At 37.8% G+C, this 23,679-nt stretch overlaps 3 protein-coding genes across 9 annotated transcripts; all 3 read left to right on the top strand.

Annotated features, from left to right (window-relative positions):
* The first annotated feature begins 5,655 nt into the window (after positions 1 to 5,655).
* On the top strand, positions 5,656 to 7,670 carry s100a10b (S100 calcium binding protein A10b). 2 transcript variants are annotated; one of them, XM_058396717.1, is made up of 3 exons: positions 5,656 to 5,814; positions 7,114 to 7,263; positions 7,430 to 7,670. In XM_058396717.1, exons 2-3 carry the CDS (start codon positions 7,123 to 7,125, stop codon positions 7,592 to 7,594), a joined length of 306 nt encoding a protein of 101 aa, XP_058252700.1. In that variant the 5' UTR covers positions 5,656 to 5,814; positions 7,114 to 7,122; the 3' UTR covers positions 7,595 to 7,670. The 2 variants fall into 2 exon arrangements, with proteins under 2 accessions (XP_058252700.1, XP_058252709.1); XM_058396726.1 differs by having other exon boundaries at positions 5,661 to 5,814; positions 7,111 to 7,263.
* A 135-nt stretch (positions 7,671 to 7,805) lies between these two features.
* LOC131357626 (protein S100-A6-like) lies at positions 7,806 to 15,556 on the top strand. Of its 6 annotated transcripts, none has more exons than XM_058396782.1 (3): positions 7,806 to 7,883; positions 14,569 to 14,706; positions 15,086 to 15,556. In XM_058396782.1, exons 2-3 carry the CDS (start codon positions 14,572 to 14,574, stop codon positions 15,239 to 15,241), a joined length of 291 nt encoding a protein of 96 aa, XP_058252765.1. In that variant the 5' UTR covers positions 7,806 to 7,883; positions 14,569 to 14,571; the 3' UTR covers positions 15,242 to 15,556. The 6 variants fall into 6 exon arrangements, with proteins under 6 accessions (XP_058252765.1, XP_058252782.1, XP_058252774.1 ...); XM_058396799.1 differs by lacking the exon at positions 7,806 to 7,883 and adding an exon at positions 8,252 to 8,456; XM_058396791.1 differs by lacking the exon at positions 7,806 to 7,883 and adding an exon at positions 9,399 to 10,347.
* A 2,704-nt stretch (positions 15,557 to 18,260) lies between these two features.
* LOC131357619 (protein S100-A5-like) lies at positions 18,261 to 20,017 on the top strand. The gene is made up of 3 exons (XM_058396738.1): positions 18,261 to 18,418; positions 18,674 to 18,816; positions 19,646 to 20,017. Exons 2-3 carry the CDS (start codon positions 18,676 to 18,678, stop codon positions 19,805 to 19,807), a joined length of 303 nt encoding a protein of 100 aa, XP_058252721.1. The 5' UTR covers positions 18,261 to 18,418; positions 18,674 to 18,675; the 3' UTR covers positions 19,808 to 20,017.
* The last annotated feature ends 3,662 nt before the right edge of the window (positions 20,018 to 23,679 follow it).

Here is a 23,679-nt window from a genome sequence, read left to right as displayed (position 1 = left end):
AAATAAATGTTTTTTTGTTTGTTTTTAATCCTAAGGGGCTAACATTCCTCCTGAAATTGGAAGAGAGCTCAAGAAGCCTAGTTCAGAGACCTTTTTTATTACATTCTATTAAAGAGTGCAGAAAACTGGACATTTAGAGTTTACAAAATAAAGATTTTCTTTGGGAATATTACATTGTCTTAGAAGACTGTGCTGTAATGCATGAAGAAACTGCATCATTTTAAGTGTTAATATCATCCACAGTAAACTTTATAGCATGTCCCAGATCTGCACACAGTGAAAATAAACACTTGGCACAAAAAAGAATAATATATTGAGTACATCACACACACAACACTCATCAAACTGGGAGCCGAAGTTGGGAGAGAAAACTCGGGTGTGTGTGTGTGCGTGTTTGTGTTTAGAAACAAACGGAAATCACATACATTTTGCTAAAAGTGTTAATTTCCACTATGTATGGAAGCTTTTAGGACACACTGTAATGTCCACACTCTAGTGTAGATGATATTAAAATTGGTCAAACGAGGCAGTATACGGTATCAAGCATTACAGCTTCTAAGATTGCAATATTCTCAAAGAAAATATTTATTATTATATATATATATATAGTTAAACTGTTACTTTTTAATATACTATTAAACTTTTTACAGTAATATAATACGAACATCTCTGAACTGGGTTTCTTATGCTGAGACTATACAACGTCTTGTTCTCTCTTCCACTGAAAAAAAAACCCATGGCAGAATAAAATAGAAGTAAACATATTATTTTTTGCCCTCGCTTTCTTACTAAGAGCTGCTGAGAATCATGAGACTCTCCACTTCAAGTCAGTCTTTAGCCCTGACATGACCCTTTTTATCTGACTCTGACCTAGAAATCAGCAATACATATTAAATTGCAAAGTTAGTCATTTATAATAAATTTATTATTTCCACATCAGTGACATGCATGTGTTTACAGATGATTAAATTACATTATTAGCCATTTATCCAGCAACACTGACAGTGGAGCTAGAATACAAAGCTTGAAGCTGAGAGCAGAATAATAGAAGAGCAACTGAAGAAGATTTCTCAAGCATCTTAAAAATGCCCTCTGACAGGGTAAGGATTTGAATTTCACTGTTTTTTGGTTAGCGACATGACACAGTAAAGCTTCAAAAGCATTTATCTCTTTTCAAAACAGAGACACACCCTAACCCTGTTGTGCTCCATTTACTAGTTCTACAGTAAAACACTGATCTCTCCTTTGTTTTTTTGCATTTTTTCATTTTCCCATTTCTGTGAATTGTAGCATGGTCTATATATCACTGCCACCTAGTGCACATGCTCATGTTACACACAAGTATGATGGCAGACCCTATGTGAGAGTCTGGGCTGTAGTTGCTGCTGTGTGGCTGTCTGCCTCCATTGTTTGTTTGTTTTTTATCATGATGAATCCCATGCTATAAAAAAGTTTCATTTGCTGCTGCTTTACATCAGAATATAGGGTGGTTTAGGGTTTTTTTTTCTTTCTTTCCACCTCCTATTCATTTTCAAGCTTGAAATGCAGAAACATAGAGAAACTTGCCAAAACACCATGTTAGTCACAACCTGCAACAATTCCACAATAATGAAGTCAGTGATTATCTATCATTTGCTAGCAAATTAATTCCTAACCTGTTTACCAAACTACAACTCTTCTTGTATAGTATTAGACGAATTCTGATGTGTTTGCTATTTTTTTTTACACACTTATGCTTTTTCTCTCAATGCTGATGGGGTTCAGCTCCTGCCACTCACCATGCAGTCAGACTTTCTTTTGTGCCTAAAGCTGGGGCTTGATTATATTTAGTTGTACCTGACCTGACATTTAATGGATGTGTGAAAATTTCCCATGAATTCTGAACTAACATTCCTGACACAATGCTGGATACAGGATTGACTTGGTCATTTTTAACCACTATTTTTGTTGTGCTTGAACGCAGTAATGGTTTTGTAATTCAGTGCTTGCTGAAGCTTGTTCTGAAATGTAGAGAATGATAGAGTTGCTGAAAACTTAAGACAGACAACATTTCTGGCATTTCTGGAATTTCTGGCTTTATCTCATTTTATACAGCTGATCAGTTGAGGGTTAAGGGCCTTGCTCAAGGGCCCAAAAGTGGCAGCTTGGTGGGCCTGGGATTTGAACTGATAACCTGGCTACCACATCCCCCAGACAACATCAATAGAACAAGACAGCACAGACATACAAACTCATGTTCTCTAATACCACTAGACACGCCCAAGGCAAACTCCAAATGTTAAGGAGTGGAGATTCTCACAGGCTTACGCAAGCCTGGTTTCCTATTCAGTACCTCTCCTCTGTCTCTGTTAAAACTGCAGTATGTGTTAATTAGCAGGTTTTTCTAATAGACACTGTAATGTTGCTCTGACTGATGATCGCAAGCAAATGACCTTAGTCTAAATCTTTACTATTGCATTACTATTGTGTTTGCATGAGAATGATGTTACCATACCACACCCAAGACTATGTTCACTTAGAAGGGGGGGCATTTTGTGTGAACATGACTTCCCTTTACTAAGGTTTACTTTTAAGGTTTCCATTTACTTCATGAGACCTAGCTTCAAAATGTAATTTTAAGAGATATTTTATATTGATATTTATTTGAAAAAAAAATGCATGCTGATTGGTTGAAATTCCTTCCTTGCCTGATAAAGTATATTTAAATGAGACAAAATGTGATTAAAATGTGCAAAAGCAAGAGTCTGGAGGAGCTACTGATGCAGCATGAGTAAGCATGAGTAAGGCTCTTCTTCTTTGTGCTTTTCCCTTCAGGGGTGGCCACAGCGAATCATCTCTCTCCACCTATCCCTATCTTCTGCATCCTCAACACTTGCACTCACTAGCTTCATATCCTCATTTATTATATCCATATACCTCCTCTTTGGCCTTCCCCTTTGCCTCCTTCCTGGCAGCTCCATGTCCAGCATTCTCCTACCAATATACTCATAAGCATGAGTAAGGCTAAACAGCCTAAAAGGTCCTCAGTGTTGAATCAAGGCAATGTGTTCACATGGATTCTCCTGGACATAAAAGCACATTTACAACACTATTTACATCTAACTTGAGTGATTTGGGGTGATTTTGCAAGTATGCAAAATGTTTTTCATTAAGTGTTCAGTGTAACTAAGCAGTCCCTGACAAAGGATCTGCAGATTTGAGTTAGCGTGTGTGGTATGTGGGCAGAACAGCCCTTCCCTTCAAAATAACAAAATAAAGACCAGTTTTGACTCTAATCCAGTATACACTATCTCTCTCTATCTCACTCTCCTTTTTTTCTCTATCTGACTCACACACACACACACACACACACACACACACACACACACACACACACACACACACATACACACACATACACACAGGGTTGTGGGTTAAGTGCAGTGCTGGAAGCTATGACTCACTGGGTTGGGAAGTAGAGGAGGGGAGAATGTGTGAGAAAGGGCGGAACCAGACTCCAGTCTAATCTCGCTGTAAAGTTCTACAAACCCAAATTGTGCACCAGTGTATAACGGTATTCAACATGTTTCCTATTGTGCTGTATGTTATTTTTACTCATCAAAAAGGCTGAGTCTGTTTGTTGTCTCTGAGCTCGCTTAGTGAAGCTTTGAGCTAATATTTTACTTCTGTCTTTTCAGCTGTGTTGTCATACACAGAGTATCACAATATTTTTAATTTTGATTTTGAGAAATTTAATTGTGATTGTGTATTTGATGCTGCTTAGCCTTTGATCTTATAGCCAATAGACAAAAGGTGCACTATTATTCGCCTTAGTGAGTACTGTGTTCACAATAAAACATTCCAACAAGAAGAAGTACATTTTCAGCACCAGGATGATGCACTTATTCACTGGTTTCAGATTAAGCATTCATGCACTCAACACTCACAGCTTTGTTTACATAGTGTAAGAGAGGGGGAGATACCAGATGCTGATGCTGGATGAGAAAAATTTTCAAGATGGCTGACTGGTGAAAAAAGATATCTTACAAATGTCATTTATTTTTCAAATCTTTTTAAAATACTTCATATTCTGCTAAATCAAGCGACTTCAATTTTCATGCATTTCACATCATTTGTAATCGACTGGTACATGGATTGTACACTATATTGCCACAGGGTGGGCGACACCCCTCCGAATCATTAAATTCGGGTGTTGTTTTTCAGAGGTTGTGCTTGGCCCCTTAGATCCAGTGAAAGGAACTCTTAATGTTTCAGCATACCAAGACATTATGGACAATTTCGTGTTCCGAACTTTGTGGGAACAGTTTGAGGATGGCTCTTTCCTGTTCCAACATGACTGCACACCAGTGCACAAAGCAATGTCCTGGATGAGGGAGTTTGGTGTGGAGGAACTTGACTGACCTGCACAGAGTCCTGGCCTCAAACCAATAAAACACCTTTGGGATGAATTAGAGCAAATCAAGTCGAGTCACGTCAAGAAGCTTTATTGTCATTTCAACCACGTATAGCTGACGCAGTACATAGTGAAGTGAAACAACCTTTCTCCAGGACCCTGGTGCTACATAGTCAACATACAACATATAATTACAAAACAGAAACAACAACAACACAGAGCGAGGGACAGAATTTTGTCCTAGCTACATAAAGTGCAACGTGTGCAAATGGGTGCAAACAGTGCAAAGACAAGACAGGAAGTACAAAAAAAAACAACACAAGACAGGACACATAGTGCTGAAAAAACATGTGCAACAAAACAAAATGGAATGTGCAAACTCGAGAAACTGTAAAACCGGGTATCTAATAACATGTTTGTAAACATATATATATAGTAGCATGACAGTATGAATTGTGCAAAAATGCAGTAGCAGCGGTGGAATTAGTACAAATAAAATGTAAGCATTTACATTTCAGAGACTGCGAGCCAGGCCTTCTCGTCCAACATCAGTGCCTGACCTCACAAACGCGCTTTTAGAGGAATGGTCAAAAATTCCCATAAACACACTCCTAAACCTTGTGGAAAGTCTTCCCAGAAGAGCTGAAGTTGTTATAGTTACAAAGGGTAGGCCAACTCCATATTACATTCATGTGCATGTAAAGACATCCCAGCTTTGACCTGGCTCGCAGTCTCCGCTTTAATTCATCCCAAAGGTGTTCGAGGTGTTGAGGTGCGGGTTAGTCAAGTTCCTCCACACCAAACTCGCTCATCCATGTCTTTATGGACCTTGCATTGTGCACTGGTGTACAGTCATGTTGGAACAGGAAGGGGTCATCCCCAAACTGTTCCCACAAAGTTGGGAGTATGAAATTGTCCAAAATGTCTTGGTATGCTGAAGCATTAAGAGTTCCTTTCACTGGAACTAAGGGGCCAAGCCCAACCTCTGAAAAACAACACCAGAATTCAATGATTTAGAGGGGTGTCCCAAAAATTTGCCAATATAGTGTACATTTCAAGTTAGTAAAGTTCCATTTGATGCGATACTACCCTTCTAAACTTCCTACACTAGACGGTATAGTGTATAGTGTATAACACGTCATTTGGGACGCGGCTCTTGTGTTGGTGGCTGTAATTATAAACTGGACGGCTTTCTTCAGCGGTGAATTCCCCAGAGTTCGATTCACTTAAACACGTAGTTCAGAAGAGTCGAATCATTAAAGTGACTCAGGCAGAAATGGTTAAATTTGCTCTTGCACGCCCACACCCAGCTCGGGCGGAGTCGGCATATAAATACGAAGTGCGAGGAATGCGCAGGTTTGGCTTGCTTTTCCAGGCAAAAATCTCTGCTTCAAAAGTTCCTCTCTGTAACCACAAAAAAGGTACGTTTCTAAATATATGCATAATTGCCTTACGGCGAATTTAGTTTCTTTTACTCTTTTAAGGACAGGTTTTATTGCACTGTCATCCGGCTTGTTTCATTTCCGTCTCTCTCTCTCTCTCTCTCTCTCTCTCTCTCTCTATATATATATATATAGATATGTATATCCATATATCTATATATATATATATACGTTATATTTTAATTGCCTCAAACATGGTTGGGGAATAACTTATATAGGCAACCCACTTCAGTATTATATCTTACTTAAGTAGTACGTGTATGGATTATTTTTTTTAAGTCTATCCCCTTTACATGAGTTGCACTAATGTATTATTGCACCATTGCGCCTATGGTCTTCTTGAGTAGTCTTATTTTCCTTCTTCTACGTTTCATACCCAAGAGCCATAGTTTAAAGACAGGGTGCTGAGCAGAAAGTTTACTTTGTCGACTGAAATGTGTTATGCATAGAAATAAAAAAAATAATCATAGTGTATATTGTGTATATGCTGCACGTTACAAGTGTGGTTTTCTTGACCTCTTTCCTTTTAGTTAGTTAGTCAGTTAGTTTTTTTGTTTTTTCAATTTTTTTGGTTGTTTTGTTTTCATTCTATGGATCAGTAGGTCTATCAGGTTTAGATGATAATGTGTACTTTTCCACCACTGTGCGCAAAGGGGTGCGGAGGGTGTGGGGGGGGTTGCCAGATTGGTCATTTATAGTCCTTTGCTAGACTTCTTTTCAACCGTTTGGTTTTAATAATACTTTTACATTCACTTGGCACAGTCACTGATTTATAGTAAATTGTGTGGCTGGGATTGAAACACACATCAATTTAGACAGAGCTTGTGCATGACACCTATCAGCAAGCAAAAGATTAAATGAATGCACAGTTACAGTAAATGTCCTGGTGCCTTGGTAGTGTAGTATATTGGCATCTTTTATTTTATTCCAGGAGCATTAATCATGTTTGAAATACTCGGAAATGTGGCTAAAACATCAACAACATACTTTTCAATGTGTGCAAGCAAAGGAGTCTGATGCATATTACAGGAAATATTAGTTTGAGAGTGCCAACAGGCAGAAGATTGCACAAGATAGCCAGACTCAAGGAATTTGTTGAAGAGTAGGGAGGAGACGGGGAGGTGGTTGGTGCAGAAATTACGTCACTATTGGAAAAAAACTTCACCTAGTGTGAGAGGACAAGTAGGGTCAAGTCAGACAGGTGTGTGTGTGTGTGTGTGTGAGATGGTGAGAGGCCTGGTGGATGTTTTAAAAGTGCTATTTATTGTGTCCCAGCAGTGATTCACCATGCCATCTGATCTGGAGAGAGCTATGGAAACACTGATCACAGTTTTTCACCGCTATGCCGGTACAGAGGGCAACAGCACCACACTGTGCCGCAAAGAGCTCAGGCTGCTCATGGAGACAGAACTCTCCAGCTTCCTTAAGGTACCACAGACAACTTTCACTTGCTCTCCTAATCCCATTTTATTCTCTTATTATAACTCGTAAACCTTAGTCACTCTCTTAGCCTTGTATTTTAATCTCTGGATTTCCCCATGTACCAGACCCACTTCATCTTTTCTGCATAAAATATTTTTGTCTCTTTCTGCAGTCTCAAAAAGACCCTGCCACTATTGACAAGATAATGAGAGATCTGGATGCCAATGGGGATGGAGAGGTGAACTTTGAAGAGTTTGTGGCCCTTGTGGTTGGTCTGTCCGTTGCCTGTGAACAGTGTTACCAGTTGCACCTTAAATCAAAACCACAAAAGAAGTAAAGAGAGGGAGTTGGAGATGATTTTCTACTAATTGTTATTGTATAAACAAGTTTAATAAACACAATTGCGAACCCCACCTGTCTCTTTTTTTGTGTGTGTGTGTGTGTCCACATTTATAATTATAAATACAAAACATATATAAAACATAGACACACCCCTGTTAGAATGGCAGGTTTGAGGAACGTGAAGAATGTGAGAGATTGTCATCACATGCAGAGAGTAATAAGTACTTGTCAGATATTCCTGCAGCTCTTTCAATACTGCTGTAGGTCTCTTGGCAGCTTCCCTGGTAAGTTTTTGTCTTGTGTTAAATTTTAAAGGGCGGTCTTGTTCTTGGTGATGTCATTGTTGTGCTCAACAATTTTGTATTAAGGCTTTGTTTCTTTTTACATCACAACCCTGCCATTTTAATAGGGGTGTGTAGACTTTTTCTGTCTCATTGTAGTGTATACTTTAGTTAGCCTTTTTATTTTAGATAGCGAGTGTGCTGTAACATTATTTGATGCAATGCATTGCTAATAAAACAAAACAACTGAAAGGATTTTAAGCAGGTGTATCGAAGGGACAAGGGATAGATAGATAGATAGATAGATAGATAGATAGATAGATAGATAGATAGATAGATAGATAGATAGATAGATAGATAGATAGATAGATAGATAGATAGATAGATAGATAGATAGATAGATACTTTATTCATCCCAACTAGGATTGGGAATGTATCAAGAATAGATGTATTTGCATTAATATATTTAGCAGATGCTTTATCCAACCATACAAGCAGGACAATCATTTGTCAGTTGATCATTTGTTAGTTTCATATCCAGCTTGTTCCTGGATACATGACTCACCGAAACAGGATGTAAGTTTTTTTTTTTTACTCTAACAAAGGCTGGAAACATGTCACAGTCTACTCTGAGCTCTCTATCTCACGAACATTTTTCCATTAAAATGAACGTTTTCATGGTTTTGGGGGGTTTATATGTACATCTCCCTTGTCTACAGTCCTGTTGGATTACTATCAGTTGTTTAGACAACATGTACAAAAAAGACTTTGTTTTCTCAAGAGTAATAAACTCTGATTTATCGTTTTGCATTTTAAAAGCCAGTAACAATTGTTTCAAATACCACTAAATGTTTAGGAATTTTTGAGCAAAATCAGAGTAGCACACAAGGTTAAATTGCTAAACCGAACTCGTGGCACTCAGTTGGTCATAGCAACAATTATGACATAAGTATTAAAATAAGGAAGTGCCACTTTGGCTGCTTTGTTTGGATTTACAATTCTACGTTTTCTCGATCTGCTGCAGATGATTTCTTTTCTTGAACACTTTAAATAGTGAACTAACATGCATAATATATTAAAGTGTGTCATTTTTATTTACAGGTTAATTACTTATCTTTTTTTTGCTATACCTTCCTTCTCCTCAGACAATATAAGCAGGAGGGAGTGTCTGTTATCTGTGCAAAGAAAGTGGTTGCTAAGGAAATGGACGCAATATAGGGTGTCACACTGTATTTAGCACTTGTACAGACATGTCCTTCTTTTCTAACTACCGGCATAATGTGTTTCTCAAATGCTTAATACAGTTTAAATGGCTGTTATAGTACACTATTTCACTGAGGTCCATTAGACTTTTCCTGTGTTTTTCTGTGCTTTTAATCCTTAATTACTCAAGTAGTTTGTTTGCTTAGCAACATCAACTTTGCTGTTGCTAAGCAAACAAACTGCTTGAGTAATTGTGCTTTGTACTATACCGAAGTATTATTTTGGTGTATTTATACTTTTCTTGAGTATTATTGAAATCGAATACTTGAGTACTCTTCTCATTTCCAAGAAAAAAAAATACTCCTTACATTTTTATTTGGATCTTCAAAAAAGCCACGGACTACATGTTACACATAAGTTGAATGGATCCAATGCATTATATTTATTTCTTTTCAGCATTTAGTGAAATTCATTAATGTAGCAAGACACGTGTCATGTGTTGTGCCACTTTCTATCAACCATCATGCTAGGGTTTAAATGCCCTTCAGTAAAATGTGTGCTGGAGTAAGAATGAATTCATCTAAAGCTAGGTGTCTCCTTTGCCTCCCTAAAAGGTATGATCATTTTTGTTTTGCTAGTTTTTATATTTGGTTGATATTTGGACATTTCCTGTACCTAGGCTAGCTAGCCAGGTAAATTCTAGCTATTAATTATATATCATATGAGCAATAATGTGTTTTTTTGTGAGAGTATCTGTCTTTACCGAGAGCTGCAGTGTGGAATCAGGGCCACAGCAATGGCAGCCTGATGTTTGGCCACAAGATGGTGGCATGGTAGCGGCCATTTGATGTTTAGAAATATGGTGCATGTTGTTTGTTGTTTAAACCAGTTAAGAAGATTTTCCAAGGATGTGCATTGGAAACAGCTGAATTTTGGTAAACAAAGTGGAAAGAAAGTGGGCATCCATGCTAGTTTAGTTTAGCATCCATGGTAGAGCTAAGGCTAACCATAGCTCTACCATGCAGCAGTCAGAGGGTGCATAGTTTCCTGCAGTTTCATTGTAATCATGTTCACCTGTGTTTCCGATGCACATCCCTTGTAAAAGTTTAACAATAAACAGAACTTCCTAACACTGCAGTTAACTACCCGGTGCGAACCCAGGGACTTCTGTGTTTTCATTTTTACAGAAACTTGGCTCAACAACAGCATTCCAGATATAGCCATTCAGCTGGCTGGGATACCTGCTGACTGGATTGCAGTGGTGGTATGTGTGTTTACAACAACAATGTGTGGTGCAGAAATGCTGTTGTGGTTTGTGTAGAAAGTGCTGGTAGTACAACCTGCTCAGAGAATTTACCACCAGGCTCCACAGAGAAGTGCTATGTGAAATCTAAGCGGAATCCTACAGACAGTGCACCCTGACAGATTTTTCATTGTTCAGTGCTGCATACTGATTTTGCATCCCGGGGCATACACCTAGACCTTGTTTACACCAACATGCATGTTACAGGGTGTCTGTCTACGCTGACCATGGAATATCTATGATAAAAGAATAATCTTATATGATTTTATGGTATCATTCTGCTATCTTCTGTGACAAATGTTTTTTTCTTTTGACTTCAAAGTCAAAGAAGCTTTATTGTCACTTCAACCATATATAGCTGATGCAGTACACGGTGAAATGAAATGGTAAAAAAAAGGTGTTAGACAGTGAGTGCAAAAAGAAACAGGGTTAGGGACAGCGAGTAATAGCAGCAGAAATAGTTATTTTACTTATAATAGTTAAAGTGTAGTTTAAAATATTTAAAGTGACATGTGCATGTAAACAAGATCAGTTGTGTGTGTGTCTGTGTGTGTGTGTCCAACTCAGTTCAGCTTTCTTAGTGATAGAGCTGGTGTTGAGTGACCAGGTGAGGTCCTCCGCCAGGTGAACAACAGGGTTGTTGGCTTTACACCAGGCTGTTAGCCTCTGCGCCTCTTCTCTGTATGCTGACTCATCGTTCTTGGTGATGAGACCCACCACGGCCGTATCATCGGCAAACTTCATGATGTGGTTTGAGCTGTGAATTGCTGCACAGTCATGAGTCAGCAGAGTGAACAGCAGTGGACTGAGCATGCAGCCCTGAGGAGCTCCAGTGTTCAGTGTGGTGGTGCTGGAGATGCTGGTCGCGATCCATACTGACTGAGGTCTCCCAGTCAGGAAATCCAAGATCCAGTTGCAGAGGGAGGTATTGGTGCCCAGCAGATTCATCTTCTCGATCAGGTCGTGAGGAATGATTGTGTTGAATATTGAACTGAAGTCTATGAACAGCATTTGTACATAAGTGTCTTTATTGTCCAGGTGTGTGAGGGCCAGATGGAGGGTTGTGCTGATGGCATCATCTGTGGCACTATTTGAATGATACGCAAACTGCATAGGGCAGCAGGTTCTTGATTTCTGCACATTCCCTGAGCATTCTGCCAGGAATGTCGTCTGGTCCAGCAGCTTTCCACGGGTTAACTCTGCATAGAGTTTTCCTCATGTCGGCCGTGATGAGACTGAGCACCTGGTCCTCTGGAGGAGGGATGGTCTTCCTCGCTGTCATGTCATTCCGTGCCTCAAACCGAGCGTAGAAGCTGTTCAGCACATCTGGGAGGGAGGCATCACTGTCACAGGTAGGTGAAGCTGTCCTGTAGTTGGTGATGGACTTGCCACATGTGCCAAGTGTCACCGCTGCTCTGGAAGTGGCCGTAGATTCTTTGGGTTTGTGCACCCACTTTCTGTAAACAAAGTGAGGAAAAAGACCACCTCGATTATTTTTTATGAAAATCGGCAAATCGTTTTAAGACTCCCCCAAATTCTACCAGATGTCAGCAAAAGACATTAGGAAGTTTATGAACCATCACTGGAGCTGCTACGCCTAGTTCACGTTGCTGTTAATGTTTTTCTTTTGCATATATGACACAGTCTTGACATATCTACTGAATTTAATTTCAGTCATAAAGCAGCACACCTAAGAGTTGATTACCATGATCAACTGATGAAACAGGTGGAAATGTTTGCTTGTTGGAAAATCTGATAAAACTGATGAAAAGATACTCTTGAGATAATTAGCTATGATAGCACAAGTAAAAAGTATACAAACATCCCAGTTTGCCAAAACTCTCTATGCCCACCAGACCTGTGCCTAAAAGATTTTAACAAAAGGCTTGAGTCCTGAATACTAATTGGAAGGATATGCTGTAACTGGGAAGCATTGTAAAAAAAACGCTTAGCCACTTGCTGTAGTCTTTATTATTCTATATACTAATAAAGAGCCTGGAAAATTTTAATCAAAACAGGTGGATCAAAAAGACCAAAAGTTTGCTCAGATACTGTTGTGTGTGATTTATAGGTCCTTAGTGTCATGTTAACGGTGAAAACGATATTCAATACACTACCTAGAGTGTTACATGGCTACATCCATGGCTGCCATATAACAACGACAGAGACTATCATATTCAAGTTCACCATCTTACTGATTACACATTACAGACCAAAGTATATAATGACTCTCATTCTTACTCTCACTCCTCTTGAGTAGTAAACACTCAGTGTTCCTATACCTGACCAAGCTTTAGCTATTGATTATTCTTGTTCTTTTTTTGGATTATTGCATGTTTCTTGAGTCACAAGTTTGTTTTGTTTAGTCCACTCTGCTTGCTCATCTCTGTGCCTGTGTTTTGACATTGAACGTGCATGAGATTTTGGAATTCTTTGCCTTTGCCCTTTTTAGTGTTTTTAAAATTGCATTTGCCCCTGTCTTTATTATCTACATAATATTTCATAACAAAGTATTTTATAGCTGCCCATACTTTTGTCTTCTCAGAATTATTAGGAATATCTGAACATTACATCCATTACAACATTACATACATTACTAAGATCCTTTAGTAATTCTTCAACTTTTTTAACATGATGTGTGTCATCTGGCTTTGCTGGATCATACAACTGTGTGTAATCCGCATAGCAATGGAAACTAATGCCATGTACATAAAGAATTTATCCTGGTGTAGCATATATGAATTAAAATGCAGTGGGCTTAGAAAGAGCCTTGAGGATCATCAAACATTACTTTTGTCAGTATAGTGATGAGGCCTAAATCCTGACTAAAAAAATTCACAAATGTGATTTCTCAAGAGTGTAGTGCTACAGACATGTCTTAGAGATAAATGGGAGGATTGATATTTAACTGTAATTAGTCAGCTAACAAGGGCTGAGGTGGAGTTTATGTTTTAAGGTCGATTTGAGGTTGGTTAAACTGCTGGTTTAAAGGATATAAGTACATAGCCTCTGGTAAGGGTGCATTTAATTACTCTTAAGGTTTGATTTCTTTAGGTAGTTTTTTTTTTCAGTGAAACTATCATACTATTTGGTAGCAGTCTTCCTCCTGGTTAACTTTAATAAAAGCTGTAATAAGTGTAACCAAAACTATTAAAAAGGCAAGGATAATTTTGTTATCTTCTATTGGGGTGAAGAGTATATGGAAATGTGAGCCTCACACCTATAGGTGGCTGAAACTGTTACCACAATGTTGGAAGCACACAATTGTCTAGAAAATCTGTGCATGCTGCAGCATTAAGTTTTCCCTTCATTCGTACTAAAGGGGCCTGAACAGGAATCTCAACTGTTAGTCAGGATTTTGTACATCATCTTTGCCTAATCTTATTAATGCTTGTATCGCTGAATGTACACAAATCCCTGTAGCCAATCTTCAGAATCTCTTCAGTGAAGGCTGTTATAGCAGCAAAATGTGGACCAACATACCTTTAGCCATATAGTGTATTTCAAGGACAGAATAATAAATAAACGGCCGTAAAGCCAGGTGCCTTAATTGAAAAGGACATCTTTCTGCTACAAATATACAAGTTGTTCACAGTGTTAAATGACTTTGTCTTCTTCTTATTATTAGTAGTATTATTCATATGTTTTTGGGTAGGGTTGCAAGTTTGGGCGTGGAAGGGTTAGAAGCAGACTACAAAGTTTTCAGTAATGAATAATCTTAGAGCACTGCTAGAAGCATTCATTGCCACTCTTCAGCAATACTTCATCTGACAACAAAGTTAAGGTATGCAGACATTCATGCTAACCATTAAAAGTATATATTATCCTGTGGCAGGTGGAACTTTTGTTTTAATTTTATAGCTTACTTAGAATTTATAGAATAATCCCTTTGGACACTGGTTAGTGACATACTGCATTTGTACTAAGAGAAATGACAGTTTTATATATGTCAGATACATATAGGTGTGGTCTCTTTTCCTGGCTATTATGGGAAGGCAGGTTTTTCTAGCAGTGTCACAACAACAACTGTAAGTGTTCTTTAGTCTGCAGATAGGACAGAACTGTTAGACTGAGAAACTCAAAACAGAGTAAATGCTGTTAATAAAGAATGTTTCTGTCAGTCAGTCAGTCACTGAGTCGTCGTCCCCCCTCTCTGTCTCCCTCTCTCTCATACACACACAGGCCATGTCTAAGCTGGAGAAGGCAATTGTTTCTATAGTGGAGTTGTTTGAAGAATACGCTCTAACAGACCATAAACAGCTGAGCAATGTAGAGCTGAGTGATCAGATAATGAGCCAACTGAGGAGCCCAGAGTTCCAGGTGAGAAAAATATAAAAAAAAAAAGATGAAATAAGTATTATTTTAAACATACTCTTACACCCAGGAAACAGGTGACTCCAACCTGGCTCTGGGAATGAAGGTGTGAATGTGAGTTTGCTTGACACCCAAAGATGGACGTACACCCTATTCAGTGTACCTTCCTGTCTCATACCCAGTGTTCCCAGGACAGGCTGCTGATACACCATGACCCTAACCAGTATAAAGCTTACTGAATGACGGAATGAATGAATTGTTTTTTCTGTTTTTTTTTTTATTAACAATGAAAAGTGTGTTTTCAGAAAAAAAGGGGATATACAGTAATACATGGGAAGAGTTCACCTTCTACATCAAAATCTCTCTCTCTCTCTCTCTATCTCAGAGTAAAGTAGACCAAGATGACATTTCTGAAGCCCTGCAAAAAATGGACAAGAACCGTGATGACCAGATGAACTTCAAAGATTTTAGTCAATCTGTGGCCATTCTTGCACAGGCCTATGGCAAGTATGGCAAGGGCAATCACCAAGGTCACCAGTGAAATCCTTCATATGCAGCATGACCAAAAAGTCTCCATAGAAAGGGAAATTTAAAACATGTAACAGATAATTTACCAAACAATTAAAATGTTATATGTAAATAGTTACATAATTACCTAAAAAAAAGTGTTAATTTCCTCTATGGTTGGAGACTTTTGGAACACCACAAAAAAAATCACTCCATCTTTATTGAATGAAAAGATAACTGTTTCATCAGTGCAATATAACTGGGGTCTGTGCAATCTAGATAGATTAAATAGATTTTTCTAGATTTATTTATTTAGATTTTTCTTATATTACTGCAAATATATTACATTACTGCAAATTGTATGTAATTATATTACATATTTACTGCAAAGACAGTTTGTGTACGTGTATATATACTATATATACGTGTATATATTGTGTATTGTGTATACAGTATATATATATATATATATATATATATATATATATATATATGACATAAAAAAAACATGTTTTTGAATGAATTATGGCACTTATCTCAAAACAATCCACTGACATTTTTAACAAGTGCTTGTTGTTTGTTTTTGTTTTATTAAACACCTGACTGTGACACATAGTCATTATAGGAGTGTCCTTCTTTCTTTAACAGACACACATGTTGCCTGATAAATTGACTAATGTGATGCACTAAAACAAACTATGTATAGAAAATGGAGTTTGAGATAAAGAAATCTTTACTTTGATATTGCCATTCAACTTGTATATTTATACTTTAATAAAGACAGCATTTGTACGTTGTGGATTCTGGATTCATCTTCTCATCGGGATCTCCACCTCCATCTTTTACAATAGCATCAAAAAGCCCAGAGGCTCTACCCTGGCAAATTGCAAGAGAGAATGACTTCCTGGTGACAACCGCCTTGTCCTGTTTGTCGTTATACAATATCACCTTTCCATACAAGCCTGATTATTATTTTCCATTATTTACATGACTTCATTATTTGTTCAGCTTATTACGAACAATCAAGTTGCTGACAATCAAGTAGCATCCCATGCTATAGGACTTGACTAAAATTGAGACTAAATGGATTGATAGCATTAGCTGGCATTTTTTTTATTTTAAAGAATCTGTATTGCTGAGGATATTGCTATGCACAAATTTTAAGCAAATATAATGTTTATTTAACTAGGACTTTTTAGGGTGACACAGTTCCACACTAAAATTTAGGAGGACACCCAACAGGATGCCAAATCATCACAGGCCATGTTCACTCAAAGACAGACAGACAGACACACACCCATTCACACACTATAGACAATTTAGAGATTCAACTCAGGCATACAGGATCAGGATCTATCAAAAGAAGAAAATGTGTAGGCATATGTGTAGGAGGGAAAGATGGATTATGGATTTATTTCTGAAAGGTTCTGACAAAGTTTCACACTAATAAAATGGCTAATAAAATGCTCTTGTTTTGACACAGTGTGCATGTGGTCTGTGGAAACAGTGTTGCTGAGGAGTTAATAATAGTGTTAGGACTAGACTAGCTAAGAGCAGCCTGTTCAGACAAGTTTTAATTTCTTCACCACTTGCATAATATAGTCCTCTTGCATTTACTCTGCCCATTTTTCTTTCCCCTGCCCATTCGCCCATTTTATGTCTTATATTTTCACCTCCATTTTATTTAAGGTCTGTTAAAAGATGGTAGCAAGGTATTAGAAAAATATTCCAATGTTTATTCATGCAGAGTTTAAATATTTCTTGCCATATTTTTCTACATAGGACTATTTAAAAATTAACTTCCCAAACAAACCCTCATAAATGAGCACCAGATGCCAGCAAAAAAACAAAGATTGCATTTCTCGTAACATATCTTCTTTGTTATACTTTGCAGCTCACTGGCCATTTTTACACATGACACAAACATTATGTTGAACATGCGTCATAAGAAGCATTTGAATGTGATCTTTCAAGCAAAACTGCCAGGTGTTGTTAATGCTTTGTATTTTGCTCATGATGTGTTAAGGGTGTGTGATGAAAAGATACTGGACACCACACCCTACTCTAAATGCGAATAAAAAACATTTTATGACATTGTATGTATGTATTTATTTATTTATTTCTAGATAAGGGGGTAGGGATAGGGAGGGTCGAATGTCCCCACAAGAAAAAGGAATATCTGACAGTTTTACCTTTGGATGCTAAACATGAGGAAAACATGACAAAACCATAAGCATAAGCATTTTTTTTTCAATAACTTTCAAAAAATACATTCAATACATTCAAAAAAATGTCCTTTTGTGTTACTTCTAATAAAGTTAGGGGCAGATTTCAGTGTATGCATAGTACTTGTATTTATTTCCAAATGTATTAATTTGTCTAATGGGTACCACAAGTATATTACCATCATTAACAGACAACCTTCACATTCAGAACCTTATACATTCCTTCATCCATCAATTTTTCATGTTCATTAATTGGTCTAATTGGTCTGTAACTTTATGGTTGCAACATTTCATGCTCAAGTTTAAAATGAATTACACTGAATTTGAAGCAACTGAGTTGCTCTCAGGTTGGTCTCAGTCTCAGTGTTCATACTATTGGCTTTAAGACAAAAACATGGATGTATATATAAATATCACAATTAATTCAGTTAACCTTCTTTTTAAGTACCTTACAATGGGATCGATTCCAAACAGCTTTCATCCGAAGACATAAAAAGTGATATTCCTGTATTCATGCCTCATTTCATATAGAGTTTGGATACAAGCTTTGTATAAGAAGTGATGGAAAGAAACAGTTGAGTTATGCATTACCAGAAGAGCTTGAAAAGTGTAAAGCAAGAAAGGGAGCAGGAAATTCCTGTTTTGCATTTAGTCTCTACGCAATATTTTTTTTTGGTTATTTGTATTTTTAATTCCTTAACAAAGCACACTTGGTAACATAATATCATTCATCCATTCATTTGATCTTGAAAAGCCTGGTCTACGCCTAAAATGTTATTCAATCAACTGCTCAACAGACAGTACAGTGTTATCTTTCAGTTAAGTGTAGTTTATGTTGAGAATGAGGAAGGGCAGCAAATTTGGGTGTGAGAAACCAACCAGACATTTTCCAAGCATGAATCACAGCTGGAAGGATGGCCATAAATTCATCCGCGTGCTTCAGCCACCCTTCATCTGAGATTCCTGCAGGGTTTCCAAACACTCAGGTGAGTACCAGCATTTGATGTGTGTGGTTATTCACATTAAATAAGCAGTGCTTAGTACTGGGCTTATCATTTGCATTAAATCGGAATTTAAATCTGCGTAAAACATGAAAATGTTGTTACATTTCTATAACATTTATATAAATATTTATATATAGTATATTTCTATATTTCTCTGGAGAGCTTCATCATAATGCATTTGAGTGAATACTTGATCATCTCTCTCTCTCTCTCTCTCTCTCTCTCTCTGTATCTTAGTCATGTCTAAACTGGAGAAAGCCATTACTGCTATAGTGGAGGTGTTTGAGGAGTATGCTGGAACAGATGAAGACAAGCGGAGACTGAGTAATGTGGAGCTCAGTAATCTGATTAAGACTCAACTGAGCACCCCTGAGTTCAAGGTGAGAGAGCGACAGACAGATAAATGACAAAAGCATTTAACTGCACAATGTACTCTGTGCATGCACAGTACAGTGCACAGCTAATGTTGTTGAATATTTTCTGTTAGCCCTTCTTCTTTTTCTAGGAATGTCCTATTCTAATTTCAATGCCAAGACTATTGGGATTAATAATAAATTTGATTATATGTTACAGAAATGAATATGCTTTACGGCTCTCAAAATTTCTGACAGAATTTGAGTTCTGGTGCACACTCATGGTGTAGAGCATATGTGTCCAGAGAAAATGCAAAACATCTTTTTAACAGCAAAACTGTTAATCCATTTGAGACATTATTCGAGCAATCATTAAAAGTCTCTATTGTTACTGTTTTGATGCTGCTACTATTATGACGCTATTATAAACCCATTCAACAAAACAGGGCAGGGCACAAATGAAGAATTACTACAGTTACAGTAGTAGTAAGTGGTTTCCCTGTGTGACTCAGGTCCTTGCCACATCACACACTCCAGACATTCTTTTCTGCATGTGTGATGTGTCACATTTAGAAAACCATCTCTGTGCATGACATTTCTCAGTGAAGTCTTTGCCAACTATCCCATAAAACAATCCTTTAGAAAGAATCCTATCCTAAAAATATAGGATAGGATAGGATAGGATAGGATAGGATAGGATAGGATAGGATAGGATAGGATAGGATATAAGATAGGATATAAGATCCTATCCTAAAAATTGTTATGGCTTCATCATATGATTCTTTTTTAAATTTCATATTCAGCATTTGTAACATAAGCATTTACACCCCCACTTTTTTACCCCCGTCTTTCTCAGGATAAATTGGATGCAGAAGATGCCAAAGAGGCGGTGGAAGAAATAGATAAAAACCGTGATGGCCAGGTGTCCATCAAAGAGTTTAGTAAGTGTGTGGCCAATCTTGCTGAGGCCTACTTCAAGAAGAAGTATGGCAAGGAGAAAGGAAAAGGCAAACACTAAAAGTAACATCACAAAGCTCTACTGAATACATCCACCAAATGCATCCATCCAGAAATTATGAAATAGTTAATAGGTGCAAGTTTTGTGATGCCAGTCTTCTTGATCATGATAACACTCTACTTTGTACATTGTCACGGTTTCTCTTTGCTTAGCACAAATACACTACATACTATATGTTACAGTGGATATGAATAAAAAAAATATGAAGCATTACTGCTGTTCTGTGTGTCATTTCTGGATAATTGCTTTGGGATTCTGTGCTGAATAAACATAATTATAATTCAGAATTTAAAGCCAAATCTTAACAGCAGGAGTGAATGAGTACATACTTACTTATATGGCAATATACATTGATCAGCCATAATATAAAAACAATAAACATTTATTATCTCGTTGCAATTGTACTTGTCAAGGGGTGGGATATATTAGGCAGCAAGTGAACAATCAGTTGGGAGCTGGAAAAACAGGCAAGCATAAGGATCTGAATGACAAGAGCCAAATTGTGATGGCTAGACAATTGCATCAGGGCATCTCCAAAATTGCAAGTCTTGTGGGGTGCCCACAGTATGCTGTACAGTAGTTAGTATCTACCAAAAGTGGTCCAAGAAAAGACAACTGGTGAACCAGAAACACGGTCACAATCACTGATGCAAGTGAGGAGTGAAGGCTAATTCATTTGGTCTGACTCGAAGGAAAAGCTACTATAGCACAAATTGCCGAAAATCGTAATGATAGAAAGGTGTTTAAACACAGAGTTCATGCAGTAACATGATTACTTGCGTATGGGGCTCCATAGCCGTAGAGTGCCTTTGCTGATCTGGTTTGATGAATCAATTCTTTTACATCATGTGAAAGAGATGGCCCCAGGATGTACTATGGGAAGAATTCAAGTTGGCAGAGGCAGTGTGATGCTCTGGGCAATGTTCTGCTGGGAAAGCTTGAGTCCTGGCATTCATGTGGATGTTTCTTTGACAAGTACCACCTCCCTAAACAGTGTACACCCCTTCATGGCAACAGTATTCCAAAATGGCAGTGGTGTCTTTCTTCAGGATAATACTCCATGCCATACTCAGGAATGGTTTGAGGAACATGACAGAGAGTTCAATGTGTTGACTTGGTCTTAAAATTCCCCTCATCTCAATATGATCAAGTGCCTATGTTGGACAAACAAGTCTGATCCATGGAGACACCATTTCACAACTTACAGAGTATCTTACTTAAACTTACTTAAAGTATCTGCTGCTAACATCTCGGTGCCAGATATCACAGTACACCTTCAGAGTCTGGGCATCGTTGGGTCAAACTGCTTTTGACAACAAGGGGAGGACCTACACCGTATTATACATGTTGTTTTAATGTTATAGCTGATTTGTTGTTATACCAGTGCATCGCTGGATAATATAATATATTATCAATATATATTGCCATATAAAGATTATTGCTGCATTTTATGTATTGGACAATATGTGGATTTTTGTCGTTATTTTTAGATAAACAAATATACTGACTGACTACACTGCCTAAAAATTTAATGGAACACTTAAATCACACATTGGATCTCGACAAATGAAATATTCAAAATATTGAAAATCTTTACTTATGTATTCTTGAAGTAGTCAAAAGCATGCACACTACCAGCCTTCTGGAGGTCATTATGAATGGCTCTGTTGTTGCCCTTCTATGGCCCTTTCCAGCTCTCCCTGTGTAACAGCCCATCTCACGGTATCTCCTTCATGCTCCTGAAACTTTTCCGGGAGACACATCAAACCTCCTTGTGTCAGCACATATGTATATGCCATCCTGTAGTAGCTGGACTACCTGTGCAACCTCATTGCATCTGCACCTCAACACTACAAAGACCAGGGAGATGGTGGTGGACTTCAGGAGGCACAGGCCTCAACCTGTGCCTGTTACTATCAACGGGGACTGTGTGGAGTTTGTCAAGACCTACAAGTACCTTGGAGTACAGCTGGATGAAAGAATAGACTGGACTGCCAACACAGATGCTCTGTGTAGAAAAGGACAGAGCTGGCTGTACTTCCTAAGAAGACTGGCTTCCTTTAACATCAGCTACTGCAGATGTTCTATCAGACTGTTGTGGCGAGTGCCCTCTTCTATGCGGCAGTGTGCTGGGGAGGCAGCATAAAGAAGAAGGATGTCTCACGTCTGGACAAGCTGGTGAGGAAGGCGGGCTCGATTGTAGGCTCAGAACTGGAAAGCCTGACATCAGTGGCAAAGAGGAGGGCGCTGAGCAGGCTCCTGTCCATCATGGACAATCCACTGCATCCACTGTACAACATCATCTCCAGACAGAGAAGCAGCTTCAGTGACAGGTTGCTGTCACTGCCCTGCTCCACCGACAGACTGAGGAGGTCGTTCCTCCCCCATGCTATGCGACTCTTTAATTCCACACGGGGTGGGAGAAGTCAGTGCTGACACTACTCTTCTCTCTGTACTGGACTGTACAATAAAACACACACCACACACTACACACAATACACTCCGGTTTATACAGAACTCTCAATACACTCCGGTTTATACAGAACTCTCAATACACTGAGATTTGCACAGGACTCATAAACACGCAGTTTTTGCACATAACAGTTTTTGCACAACGAATCGGTCTGTAACCTTAAACACTTGTCTTGCACATTACTTGTTTTTCATCTAATTCTCCATATTTATTCTTAAATCTCTGTATTTAGTATTTTTCTGATATATTTTCTTATATTGTTATATTCTGCTATATTTTGTAATATTTTATATTTTGTTATTTGATATATTTTTGTTATATTCTATATTTTGTTATTTGATATATTTTTTGTTATATTTTTGTACCCTAATTTGGGTATTTTAGTATTTTTGTCAAATTCCTTCCTATTTTATCTATTACCTGTGTTTGTGGATACTGCTGGAAACTGTGAATTTCCCTTTGGGATGAATAAAGTATCTATCTATCTATCTATCTATCTATCTATCTATCTATCTATCTATCTATCTATCTATCTATCTATCTATCTATCTATCTATCTATCTATCTATCTATCTATCTATCTACTGCCTCATGCTACAAGTAGTGACATGGACCCTAACAAATCAGTCAGGAAGGATAAAGAGAGAGCAATTGCCTGTGACCACAACCTGCAAAACCAATCCCATTTTTGGGGACTGTCTTTCTGTTGCCTTTCCAGTGCACCTGTTGTCACTTTCATTTGCACTACTGCAGGTGAAAATGATTCACAATCACTTTTGCAGCTTAACTGGACAGACTGATATCCCTGAGGTTTAAAGTGACTCAGTGTTATACTGTGATGATTGAGCGTTCCCTTAATTTTGAATTATAGTGTATTATATTAGTCTTCGTAACTGAGCACCAGATGTCAGCAAAAGACTCTGTGATGGTGGCTTTTCTCAACACAGAGCTTCTTTGTTTACTTTGCAGCTTAAACTAGATAAAGATAAAATGATGTTGAACAAGTCTCATGATTACATTCATATTAGTATATGCTTGGCTCACACAGAGTCCTTACTGGGAGTTCACAAGAATTTAATTTTAACCATCTTTGAGAATATTTGTCAGAGGTTCAATGCTTTCATTTCATACTATCAAATAAACAAGTTAAGTGGGTGTGGCAAGGAAAACCACACCCCTCGTATTAAGATGCAAATTTAAACCTGTTTTAAACTAAACAAAAGCCAGAAAGTCATCTTTAGTTCAATAAGTGCTTAATAAGCTATCTATTAAATCAGTCAGTGAACAAAACAAACCAATAGTTTGTGGTTTTCAAAAGCTGTTAAGTTATTTGGCAACAGTAGACTAAAATTGCATTCAGAAAAGCAAATAAAAAAAAAAACCTCATCACTTAAAGATG

This window comes from Hemibagrus wyckioides, linkage group LG01 (genome assembly GCF_019097595.1).
Source record: "Hemibagrus wyckioides isolate EC202008001 linkage group LG01, SWU_Hwy_1.0, whole genome shotgun sequence".
NCBI lineage: Eukaryota > Metazoa > Chordata > Actinopteri > Siluriformes > Bagridae > Hemibagrus > Hemibagrus wyckioides.
The sequence above is the reverse complement of the archived record's forward strand: the minus strand, read 5'-3'. Positions and strand labels throughout refer to the sequence as shown.